This window comes from Augochlora pura, chromosome 5, assembly GCF_028453695.1.
Source record: "Augochlora pura isolate Apur16 chromosome 5, APUR_v2.2.1, whole genome shotgun sequence".
NCBI classification, from domain to species: Eukaryota; Metazoa; Arthropoda; class Insecta; order Hymenoptera; family Halictidae; genus Augochlora; species Augochlora pura.
Genome location: NC_135776.1, coordinates 14,082,787 through 14,095,944, shown reverse-complemented (window position 1 = coordinate 14,095,944; position 13,158 = coordinate 14,082,787). Strand labels below are relative to the sequence as shown.

The window sequence follows — 13,158 nt, the reverse complement described above, 5'->3', positions numbered from 1 at the left end:
ATTTTCTTATCTGGAATTCTTGTTCAATTTGACAACTCGAGATGTTAGATAAATATTTTTATGTCAATTGAATTTTTATTTCTGTATAGCGCTGAGAGATTTTTATTTTTGTATAATAATTAATTAATAAAATTTAATAAAATTAATTTAATAAAATATTTAATTTTGTATAATAATGAGAGATCTTTATTTTTGTATAATAATGAGAGATCTTTATTTTTGTATAATAATGAGAGATTATTATTCTTATATAATAATGAGACATTTTTACTCTGAACAGAAACTATTATTAAACACAACAAGTTGTATTCTTTAAACAATTTGTCAGCTCATCGACCACTATATAGATACGTTAAATAATCTTCGACAACTCGGCTCATAAAAAGCAATTCAAACAAACCAGCCCACATGTATTTATCTCTATATTCATTAACAAAATAAGCACCGCAAAGAGCCACTGTCGCGGCTAAATTTCATCCGCGATCGAACGAGGATAGAGACCTCCACCTGTGCAAACGTTAATAAATTGTAAATCCGGCACGGGCCTCCATATTGAACAAACAATATTGACATCTATTTATTCATTTACTTATTTATTCACTAATACGCGAACTAGAATATATTTAAGTGGTACAATGAATTATGTTGCAGTATTACAAAAAGAAGAAAAAAGAAAAGACTATGTGTTATAAAAAAAAAATTATAAAAATTATACATGGCGCACTGATCCAGTTAGAGAAAATGTGAAAATCAGTGGATCGCAAAAGGTCAATTTTAGCGGTACAATTTTCTAATAAATTCTGTTAAGAGTGTCTATATATTCGTGAGTCTCGAGACAGAGGATTTGGTCGAAACAATGATATACTAAATAATAATACCCTCATTAGCGCTCTCAATACCCCGTCGCGGTATTAAGTAGTGTCAATACCTCCTAGGTAACACTGATAACCTCCCACAGTCAAATGATATGATTTTATAATTATTAAGAGTTGCAAACACTCTTCTACACTATATAATTGAATATATTTCATTACTGAAGCAACTATAGCAATAAAAACCGTATAAAACCTGATCTGTAATCATTCTCCAAATTATCAAATATTCTCACGGGACAAAGCTCACGACTCGACTATACTATTCGGTAAATATAGCGTTGATACCTTCCCCGACGGCCTAGCACAATTGCTCAAGGACTGCAATGATGCTGCAGAGTGCCGACACGTGTGGATCTTTCGGAATGCCAGGAAACGCAGCAGGAGTCGCAATGAACACGCGTCGACTTGATTGAAACGGAGCAGGGACGTCCCTGATTAGACCAGGAAGACCAGGGGAACCAAGGCGGCCAGAGGGACCAGTGGGGAGGGATGGAGGGAGAGAGAGGTAGAGAGAGAGAGAGAGAGGGAGAGCCAGGGGGGCCAGCAAGCAACCACCCCTAGCCTCCAAGACTCCCGTGGCGGGCCGCACCAGGAATCCCAGGCACCTTCAACATTTCTGTCCACACGTGACGAAAGAATCTTCCTCGGAGCTGGCTGGCCACGCCGCGCCGCGCCACGCCGCGCCACGCCGCCAGCCACTACAAAAGATTTAAATAGTCGCGCGCGCGAGCGAGAAAGAAGAGCCGCCGGCTCGGAAGGAGAGGGCTGCCAGGCACCGATCAAGCCACCCGCGCGCTAGTTTTCCACGGCGACTCTAAACGACCGGCATGCCTCGCTCTTTTACCGGAAACGAGCTTCCCGCGACCGCCGGACGCCGGAACTACGATCACATATCGCTAGCCACGTCTCTAGCCAGTCGATTCTACCGCAGCTGATCCAGAGGATCCAATGGATCGACGAGCAGCGAGATATCCGGCGCGACGTGATTCGATCTTGTGACCTGCTCTTGGCAGTTTTAGCGCGATCTTTCTGCGGAGGTGCGGTGCTTCTGGGTGATTTTAGTGGATCTTGGTGGTTTGGTGGATCCGATTGGTTCGGTGGATCTAGGTGATTCGGTGGATCTGAGTGGTTCGGTGGATCTAGGTGATTTGGTGGATTCGAGTGGTTCAGTGATCTAGATGAAGTGGTGCGAGGACCAGCAGCTGTTCAAGTTTGACAGGGCTGACGAGGGATCGGTGATGCAATGTCGCCAGGAGATGTGCAGTGACTTCCATTAACCCCTTTCACGTAGCATATCCCTCACAGAAATCGTTCAATTGCTATGACCTCTTGGCAAAGCAGAAAGTTAATGTTTATTCCGTGCTAAATTGAATACTTGAGGGATTTATTTCCATTTTAAAGAACGGAATAACACGAGTCAGACGCGTGGGAGTAAGGGGTTGATATTCGCAATAAACGCGTCGTCTTTTCCGACACTGAGAACCCACCACCACCACTTGACAGGATGGCGATTTGATTCGTCATCGAATGTTGGCAAGAGCCGCGACATCGTAATAATGGCAACTGACTAATTGTAGGAGTCATCTCCAGCACTGGGGCAGTCTTTCGCCTTGAACTCATTAATTTTAGCGCGGAGCTGCAACATTGTAACTGAAAATAGAACTTCGCAGATTAATCTCTGGACGTTGAAAGCACGCGGCGGAAGCCAGTGACGACGAGAGTCGACCGGGAGTCATCGCCGATACCGAGAAACGCCGTAAAGATAATCTGTTTCCACCGATGCAATCCGCGATCGACGTTAATGGATCAATTACTCGGTCGTTAAATCGATTTAACTCGAGTACGCCGATGGAACGGCCGCTGCTGGCAGCCCCGCTTCGAACGATCGCAATCTGGCATAATATTATGGCAACGGTAGTAGCAAGACGGATCCCCTAAAACAAGCCATCAGCGTTTAAAAGATGCTAACAGATCACTCACTGGAGGTCGATCGAGACTGAGTTCGAAACGCTGGTCGCTGTAACGCGCGATCCAGGATGATACGTCGATCTCTTGGCGTTGGCGGTGCGAGCGAGCGCTGCCATCGATCCCATATTCGGGATTAAACGGGTGATATAAAAATATCGAAAGTTCAGCAGGACTCGAGAGAGCTCATCCGGCTTTCGAAATCTTTCTAAGAGGATTGCGCCGAGGAAAGAACTTACATAATCTGCGGAAGAACAGGTTTCGCAACTCCGGCTAAAAATCGGGCAGGTCCGACAGCTTCGTTGTAATCCCTCAACGAGGTTAAACAACTTGCAGATTTCGCACCCGGGTGTTCTCGTAGATAAGACGATCGAACATCTGTTCGGGAAAGCCGGTAGCTGACTGCGATCTATCCGATCGTTTAAGCTAGGATAATTCACGCAACCGCTACGATTTCTTTCTTCGTTGACGACCGCTTGTTCGTCACGAATAAATTATACAGGATAAAGATTGTACGACGATTTTTGGTTCTTTAAATATTGATATCAGAAGAGTATATCACAGAGTTACTCCTACACGGAGTAGTCCTATGGACTACGTTCGTGACCTCTTGCACTACGATCTTTTTCTGCGTTGACAACCACTTGCTCGTCTCAAATAAATTTTATACGATAAAGATAATTTATTGTATAACAATTTTATTTTAAATATTAACAGCAGAAGAGTAGAATTCGATAACCATTTGAAACAAATAAATAAGACTGGATGGACTATGATCGAAACGATCGCAAAGCCTGACGTTATAGAACATCGAACTAGAATTCAGGAAAGCAGGATCTATAAAACAAAAATCCAGAAAACGTATATCCACGAAAGAGAGATTCGCAAAAGAAAAATTGATTAATCAAAGATTCACGAAACAAAGATGATCAGAAATTTCGATGAACCGCGGCGAGGATAAAGGAAGTCTCCGAAGAGCTCGCACCTAGAGCCGGCAACATTGTGGTTTTAAAATCATCGGAGAAGGTAGCACAGGTTGCAGAGATCAAAGCGGAGGGATGTAGAGCGAGGACGCCGGGACCACAAAGCAGCACTGTCCCGCCGCGTTGCTGAGAATGAATGGGTGGCAGGTTGGCCGAGATCAGCGATCCATTAGACGAGGCTGCGTTCGTTACGTTCTCGGAATTAGCGGCGCGATGACGTCCAGGTGCACCGGCCGCCGGCCCTTATTTGTTGACGAGCCGCTGCCCGGATTATTTAATGACTCTGCGCGGGAATGACTCGCGTCGGTCTCTAACCGATGCAACTCACCTCTCTGATGCAGTGAATCAGGAGTCGCGTGCTCGCCCCGGGCCAGAATTATAGTGCACTGGCCGGCCGAGTGTTTAGGGGAGACGGGGGCCATTTTCGAGCGAAGAGATGGACAGCCGGCCATCATGCAGAGACGAGAAAGGGGACGAAGCAGGAAGGATGGCAAAGGGAGTACGTTCGAGATCATGAACAATGGTTTAGCCTTTGCACTCGAGCGCCGGCTCTATAGCGCCATTTAATATCGTTATTATAATAGCGTTCCAAGAGAATTTCGGTATTATTCAATTCGTTTAAGAACTGTCGACAGTGTTTTACTGTTGCATATCATTTAATTTAATATGTATAAAGTAGGCTAGGTTATGTCGAGATAACATAGCTCCGACTGCAAAGGGTCCCTTTGTACCTAAAATTGCTACCTAAGTGGTACCAATTATGTTTCTAATGCAATTAATGGACTGTAGATCATTACGTAGAGTACAAATTGTTTAAATAGCAGGAAAGATAAAAGGAAAGATCGATCTAGTAAATTGAAAATATTAAAAAATAATATTATTGTATTCGTCTAGCATTTATACAGTTTTATATTTTTGATCTCTTAATTTTTGTCACAATCTCGCATAAAATCCTATGTCTATTTATGGATTATCTGAGACAAATATTTCTGAAAATTCTATAGAAATTCGTCAGGACCCTCTTGATTTTTTATTATAATATATAATTTAATACAAGCTCCATACGTTAGAAAGCACTTTTGCAATTGTACAATCTCATCGTGATTTCAATTATTATGAGAGTTCGACCATAATCGAGAGAGTCAATATTTTTCACCTCTATCCTACTGAAAATATTCAAAATGTCAAAACTTTTACGAAACGTTCGAAACGTTGGCTAGAAGAACGCAAAACAATACGCCGGTCTGCTAAAACAAGCACCGAATTAAAGAAAACCGTTTCTCTCTAAAATATTATCAACGCTCGTCGACGCATTCATTATTTAAAATGGCCGCACATTCGCCGTGCACGGGGGGGAAAGGAAACAAACAATTGCTAAGACGCGGATGAAACTAATCTAAAAATATTATCCGATGACGTCTTTCCATTGTTTCTTGAAAAAATTAGCCCCTCCAACGTGCCCGACCTTTTCTGCTGTCCGATACACTCTCGGTCTATAAATAATCGGAATGCAAATACGTTTCCATTGCGAAACATCCCCTTTATCTGCGCCACCTCTCTCTCTCCCTCTCTCTCTCTCTCTCTCATTCACTCTCCCATTCGAGCAATTACGCAATTTGCAAAAATGTTTCGGTGCAAACGAAACCGGCGCGCCGAGGAACGCGCAACGAATGCTCGCGTTCCGCCGTTTCGATGGTTACTTAAAAAACAAAAAGGCAAAAAAAGGGAAGCGGAAAAAGAAGAGCGGAACAGCGCACCCCCGCGTTCCCGACAATTTTATAATATCCCCGGCTGCGTAGTCCCTCTCGAAACAACGATTCGGGCACGGCGATCGTTTAGCAAAGTTGCGAACTAATCACGGAGGCGCATCCCGGCCGCTCGAAAACTACAATTAAATCTCGCGGCGCGGCGCTTTCATTTCTCCATTTCCGACGGCTGCGCGGAGATGAGGGGAGAGCCCCGCAGCGTTCGTTCGTTCGTTCGTTCTCTCTCCTGAAAAATGTACAGGCTGGCAAAAAAAAAAAGAAGAAGAAGAAGTGGGGAACAGGAGAAAGAAAAACCGCGGAGATGAAAGAACGGAACGCGGGGGAGAACCGTCCGAACTAATTCGGAAAAACTGCCGGATACGCTCGGAACTGCAAGAAACCGGCTTTCATGCTCGGCCTAACAGTGCTCGGCCCGTGAAGACGCTTTATGGAAAAAGTTTTTAATATTCTCTCCTTCGTTCGCCGGATACCCTGACCTCGGGTAGGCTGAAAAACGGAGAAGAGGGAGGGAGGGAGAGAGAGAGAGAGAAAGAGACTGAGAGAGGGTGAGATTGAGGATGGAGGGAGAAGAGAGACGCGATAATGACCACGGGACACAGGTGGATACGATTTGCGCTGATAGAATCCGCGCCCTTTCCGCTCTGTGCCGCGAGCAAGATATCATTTGATCGCGAGAGAAATCAAATTTTCAGACCAGATAGAAAACAGGACGATTCGGATAAGGATTTGTCGTGCAGCTGCTATCGTTTGTTGCGATAGTAATCGGTTAAGTGTTGGGATTGCTTTGAAATGCGATAAAAATATAGTATTTAGTGTAGGACAGTGTGTATAGTAACTATATAGTATATAGTATACATAGAATGGTATAGTAATAGTGCTATAGTATGTATTCTATAGTATAATATATACAGTGCTGTATAGAATAGAACTATAGTACTATTAGTATATTATATTATACGCTATAGTGCAGTATATTACTTATAATATACTATATTAGTATATTAGTAGCAATATACATATAATAGTAATAATATAGTATATTATATTAGTAATACAATATAGTATAATATATCAGATATATTCATTTATTCTCCATAGTTCGTTTAAATGCAACAGTTTCACAGAAGATACAATTTAAAAACTTATATCAAGACATATATTATTTTATAAATACCAATAAAACTGCTACTTATAACTAAAACCACTTGCAACAGAATAATAACTGTTATCCTCCGACTTTTTTCGTATCGATCGATTTTAAATTATATTATTTTTATACGAATCATAGAAACTATCGTTCCCTTTCTTCTTCGCTAAATAATAATCCAATAAAAAACGTATCACGTTGTACGCAATTATATGAAACAATTATTCCGATAATTTATTGGTCAATAATTTATTCACCCCCGTCCGAAGGTAAAATGATTCGAGAAACAGAAAATGACCCAGTTCGCGGGATCTTGATTAAACCTAGCCGAGCTTGGTAATATCTTCGAGAGGTCGCTTGTAATAATACCAGAACGGTAAGGTAATTATCCGGCGCGATTAACTTCGCCGGAGATTGTTAATGAATAGCAGCGGACGGCCGCCGGTTCCGGTGGGTCCGCGTTAAATCACGAATATTAAAGGAAAATTTATTCGAGTTTGCAACGCAGCCGCCGAGAGATAAGGATGCGCGGCCGCCGTAGTCTCCTGGGTAACTTGTAATTGGCGATTATGAAAGTCGATTCGTAAACAACAACTTCTGCGTTACGCCGGCAACTTGTAAATTGGAATCGGTGCTCCCGCGCAAAACTACGGCGACGCGACCGAAAAGAGCGAAGTCAATTAAACTGAATATAAATAGACAAATCAAATAGAAGCCATAAAATATGGCGACTTTAATGAGGCGGACGAGACGGATCGCGGAGACTAAATAACCGAGTCAGTTTCGAAATTACATTAATTTTCGTCGACCCACGTAGCGAGTGTTTTGCCCGTAAAATGGTCAAATAAATTGATACGTTTATAATCATTTACACGAATTTATCTGGCTTCGTTCTTCGTCCAGTGAAACGAATCATACACCCTTTAATTAAACTGTAATAATAATTATTATCATCCTGGTGTGTAAAAACATTTCTTTTCTTTCACCAAAAGAAAAATAATAATAATAACTTTATTTACTGGAACCCTTTTCTGAATTAACAGTAAACATGTCAAGACTTTATCTGTTCTTATATTAAGATACGTAATCAATAATTCCCTGCAGAAGTCTCCATAATGCAATTTTGCAATAAAAAATGTAGAATAGAGAAACAAGTTCAATAAAATATTTGAGTTTTTAAATGCAGCTACAGAGAATTTAATAGATATTAATAATAAATTGAAGCTCTCAATGCTATTAATCATGTATTAGATATAACGAGGGTAGAGGAGTAATTATTATCCAGTTAAAAATAAAATATTGATACACTTTGGAAATCGTTCTGTAAATATCATCTCTGGTACAGAATTAAGTGTCGATGTTTAATAATAATTTTATAACAGTTCACTGAGAACGGTAGACGCTACAGGTTCGTCATAAATCACGTGAAAGTGTACATAAAATCTTGAGTAATCACTGCAAGTGGAACAAGCAAGTAATAGTCAGACATAGATAGCAGTTGCGTTTGAAAATACACATTTCGTGCACGCAACTTTCCTCCAACACAGAACTAATTAAAAAGAACGCCTAATCGTCCAATTACCCTCCCATGAAATAATTATCCCTGCACATCGTACAAACATCTAAAGTTCAACACGAACAACAATTAATTAAAAACAACCGATTAAAAATGAAATTCAGCGAGTCCGAAGTTCAAAGAGCCATGCAAATATTTATCCCGAGTGCCGCGAATGTTACAAATCGAAAGATTGTGGGCCAATCACGTGGCGGCGACCTGCGACTCGTTTCAGAGCAGCTGATTAGGTTTCGTTAATTGTTCCGGAGCGACGCTGCGCACACTGAAGTAGCAAATTGAAGGTCTTTGTAGTCTCAGAAGCGGAATTGTAATCTTGCCAAGACCGAGGAGACGCTATAATATTGTAACCGGTGACTAATTTTAGCGACAATGGGGGATCGGGTTTTTCTCCTAACGCGATTAGTCATCGCGTTACCAGTGACAGCGTTATTCTCGCGTTACGCGCTTCGCGAAGTTGTATAAATAACTGCAAAAGCACATTCTCGGTACTCCCCCGTATAGATCCCCCATGGGATGTTGAATAATTAACAGTTATCTCTGATTTCTCACCTGTCTCTCCGATTTTCCAGGACATTCTTTTATGAATGATTTTGTCAAGAGGATTCGTATAATAACATATGCTTTTAATGAAATTAATTTGTTTAATAATAAAAGTTTAATTACGGGACAGCGAGGAGAATATGTGTGTCGCATAAGCGTATGGAAAGAATTGTAAATCGGTGAGGACACAGAAAACGCGCTGATAGTCTCAAATGTTATTAATGATCGATTATTAATAAATCAATTTATTGGTAAATTAGGGTCTCTGGAGGCTGCATGTCGATTTAGATAGTCTAACAATTACTTAAACCTTTTAGTTTAGTTAGAAGTTTCTATGGGAAGATTACCCTAATTAAAGTGACTGTAAAAAGATCAGAGAACAGTCATTTTAGAGGAATATATGTATAAATAGAAAGAACGTAAGAATTAAAATAATGGGATTAAAAAAATTTAATACTTAAAACTATACAATGATTAAAAGAAGTCGAGAAACATAGTACTAGAAGTAGTAGAATAATTTAATACTTAAACCAATACAATGACTTAAAATACGTAAGAATTAAAATACTAAAAGCAGTAAAAAATTTAACAATTGAAACAATGCAATGGCGAAAAGTGCATAAAAATCAAAGAAACATCAAAATCGAAAGAATGTAATAATCGAGGCAATGGAAAGACCTAAATAAATCTCCGAAATAAGACAATAAAAATTTTATTAAAAATCACTATTTATTCCCAAGCATCTACTAGAATTGTTTAACAACAATACGTTAATATTACAAATGCAACTAACTTTCCCGTAAGCTCGTAAAACCGCTTACATCGCGCCCCTAATCACTCGACGACAATTCACCCCTTACGGAGGATTTACCAAAAAATCAGCGCCGTCCAATGATCGGCCTAAGCTGGAACAAAGTGCGCCGAATGGTCCGTCGAAGGGTGAAAACCGCCATAAAATTCATGGTTGCGTAAATCGTGGCGCGCTTTGACATTTACCGATCCTTGGTGGGCAGGTTCAAAGGGAGCGCATTCCGGGTCCGGGAAGAACGAGCCTAACCCGGCCCTAAAAATCGACGAAATTCCGGCAGCTCGCGCACAGAGACACTGATCGCGGCAAATAAAAAGAAGAGAAAAAAAAACAAAGAGCAGAGAAAAAGAAAAAAGGAAATAAAACGTAGTATCAAAGGCGGGTCGTTAAAATGCGGTTTCGAATACGCGGGAAGCGTTTCGTTTGTCCATCTTCGGGTATGAAACGGCAAACGAGTGCAAACCGGGTGTCCCTATCAGAGACAACGTTTTTGCCCCTCTGCCCCCCCCCCCCCCCTCCCCTTCCTGGAAGGGTTGCTTTCGGCGTAACCCGTGAAAGCTCGGTGTTTTTACGGTCGACGCGGCCGCGCCGATCCGCTCGGGATTCAAAAGACTGGCAAACGGGTCGCGTTGCTGCAACCGGGGCGGCTGCAATTCGAACCGACGGCAGTCGAAGCGTCATCGGTGTGTTTCGTTAGCGAGTTAGGTTTCCTAAAGGCCGGCGCCCCGTGCTCTCGCCCGGGCCCTCGAGAAAAACGCGCGCCGCGCGGAAATAGGACGAGGTTTCTACCGGCGCGCGGTAATTCCGCCCGTTGTGTTTTTCCCTCTTCGGAATTCTGTTTCTCCATCTCCGCTCCCTTTCTACGCCGGGCTTCTGCTTTTTTTGAAAACGACCACGACGACGACGACGACGACGCGGCTTCGAGGCCGCCGGATATTTTCGCCCGGTTTTCTAGCCGAGTTACGCGCGACCGAGGTATTCGCGACGATGACGCGCGGGTTACCTAGTTTCCTGGGTTACATGGTTGTAAGGAGAGTGCCGGATACCGTGGGACACGATGCGCGAGAGATTCGCACGATTTTCGCGGATCGCGGTTTTCTGCGCGAAGTGGACGCTTTTTGGGTGATTTATTCCATATACACGTTGGATAACAATTCTTCTTCTTCTTCTTCTTCTTATTATTATTATTATTATGATTGATTAATATTACTACAATTTATTAATATTATTACAAATAAATTAATACAATACAATAATCTATTAATCATCATTCTTATAGCGAAGTTTCAATAGTGAAAAATAATAAAACTATATCCTTAAATCCTTTTAATATCCTTAATGTTTGCATTATGATATTATTATCGCAAACGTAACCAAAATTAAGTCTTTTGATAATTAATAGACCGCGAATTTTCATGCAAAATAGATATTTTATACATGATTTGTCGGTCAAAGAAGTTGGATAAAAATGTGGTTATTATTATACGTTATTACCGCCAGGATATTCTCGTGAGTGCATAAAATTGCAGCGCAACAGTTAACGATAAGTGTACGGAGAAATTTTAGTATGTTTTTAAAAAATTGTTTATGCAGTAGCAAATTGTTCGGCAGCTTATAAATAGACAGCTGCTCATAAAATTCAACAGATGTATCTAGTGCTGCGTAACTCACCCCAACTATTCTTCCAGAACGCGTCTAATTTCGAGTAGCAGACGATCGAGTGCCCGTAAAATATCGCGAGCGTTTGTTTTTCACTAGCAAATATCTGAAACACGGCACCTGTGTACACTTTCGCGACAGATAAATCGCATTTCGAGATTCTCGCGCGATCTACCATCGCGATCTAGAAGATCCAATGAATCGACGATGTTACTGCGCAACGCGTTCTTTTAATGCTTTTGGAATAATGAGACATGGAACTGGTATGTTATGGTCAGACGCTTTGTTTTGTATATATTAATAAAAATTTTAATTATGGATTTGAAATTAATTGTTGAATTTTTTTTTAAATATTTATTAGATGGTTGATATTACTTAAAAAGTTTATTATATTGAAAGCAAAAATTGTAACTTAATAAATTAAATGAAAATTTGAATTAGATAGTTCTAAGATAGTTCTCAGAAATTATTAATCAAGTTCTTATGCTACATTTTACTATAAATGCGATATATAATTTTAAGGATTTTAATGCTAAATTCTGCTAGGAAAGAGCTACTAGAAAATAGCGTGTAGTACTCTTTAATTAGATTTAGTGTTATTCTAATAATTCTAAGAGAAGTATTGTTTCTATTATTGCTGTTATTACGATTTTATTGAAGATAAGATTCTTCTTATAAAAGAACAATAAAATTTAACTTTAAATATCTTTGTCGTATAATAAAGAAGTTTATGAAATTAAAAATTACTTCACAGTTCACTGTGGACAACAATTTTTGCTAACAGGTACAAGGTCCTTCAAAAACAGCGAATTTAAACTTCGAAAACTCCAACCAATTTGATAAAAGATCAAAATCATTTTTACAGCTCACTTTGAACCACAATTTCGTTAACAATTGCAAGATCCTAGGAAAATATCGAATCGAAGACTCGAACAATCGAGCCACGGCGTACTTCCGGCAGCGTATATTTCGCAATCGCGAAACAGATGGTGGGAATCGCGGACCGGAACCCGGCACTCTCAATTATGCCGGGGGTGCGTGCATTAAGCTCGCGAATTTCAAATCGAGCGTTCCCCATTATTTTCCAGACGCCGGCGTATTCCGTGAAATGATTTCGTCGCGCAGTCCGCTTTTCCCGGGCGCGCTTGCTTGTAAACTTTCTCTCGCCTAAACGGGCCGGAAATTCGCCGAGGAACCGGATAAAGGGGGCCGGCGCGGCTACGGCTTTCGTCCTGTAACGTCGACGGCGGCGCTCCTGTTTCGAATCGGCCGACGCCGGGAATTATTTCGGCCGTCCGCCCATTCGAATTTCCAATGACTTATCGGTCGCCGGTAGACTTCCGAACTTGCCGCGAACCGAAAGTTTCGAGCAGTTTCGGGGCAATCTCGCCGGGACGATTCGAGCACACGCGGAAGCTTTTTGCAAAGCTTCCTCGGTCTTTTCGCCAGGATATCGCGCCGCCGGTCAATATTTGCACGTACGCTGTTCGAACTCGGCGCTGCGTCGTCGTCGCCGTGTTTGAATCTCTTGCGGCCGCGGAGAGATTTTTCTTTCCGGGATGAAGATAAAAGAATGTTCTATTGATCGTGCGGCGTGTTTACGAAGGGAACGGCGAATCTCGCGCGCGATCCACTCGGCAATTTATTTGATGAAACGCGAGCGAAATGGCTGACACGTTGTTCGAGCTTCGCGCTGGAATCCCAGGCTTTTGGGCGGGATAAATGTTTTCTCAGTCAATTGCGAGGAAGAGGAATTCTGTGCTATGATATTTCTTACCGAGACAGATAGTTTTTACAGTGATTGCCTGCGTTTGTCTGTGTAATTGAACAATTTCTGGT

The 13,158-nt window shown here is 41.4% G+C and overlaps 2 protein-coding genes across 3 annotated transcripts in view; one reads left to right on the top strand and one right to left on the bottom strand.

Annotated features, from left to right (window-relative positions):
* Ror (tyrosine-protein kinase transmembrane receptor Ror) overlaps window positions 1–13,158 on the bottom strand; it is a 359,630-nt gene that overhangs the window by 244,224 nt on the left and 102,248 nt on the right. The gene's annotated exons all lie outside the window — the stretch shown is intronic.
* The window catches only part of LOC144470308 (uncharacterized), a 33,768-nt gene that overhangs the window by 5,967 nt on the left and 14,643 nt on the right, over window positions 1–13,158 (top strand). Inside the window, exon 1 of one of the 2 annotated variants that reach the window (XM_078181295.1) lies at window positions 4,195–4,322. The exons of the other annotated variant lie outside the window; for it this stretch is intronic. Within the exon in view, the coding sequence (XP_078037421.1) occupies window positions 4,277–4,322 (46 nt within the window). The 5' untranslated portion in view covers window positions 4,195–4,276. Of the gene's footprint in view, window positions 1–4,194; window positions 4,323–13,158 lie in introns of those variants that run through there. 2 annotated transcript variants of the gene reach the window in all.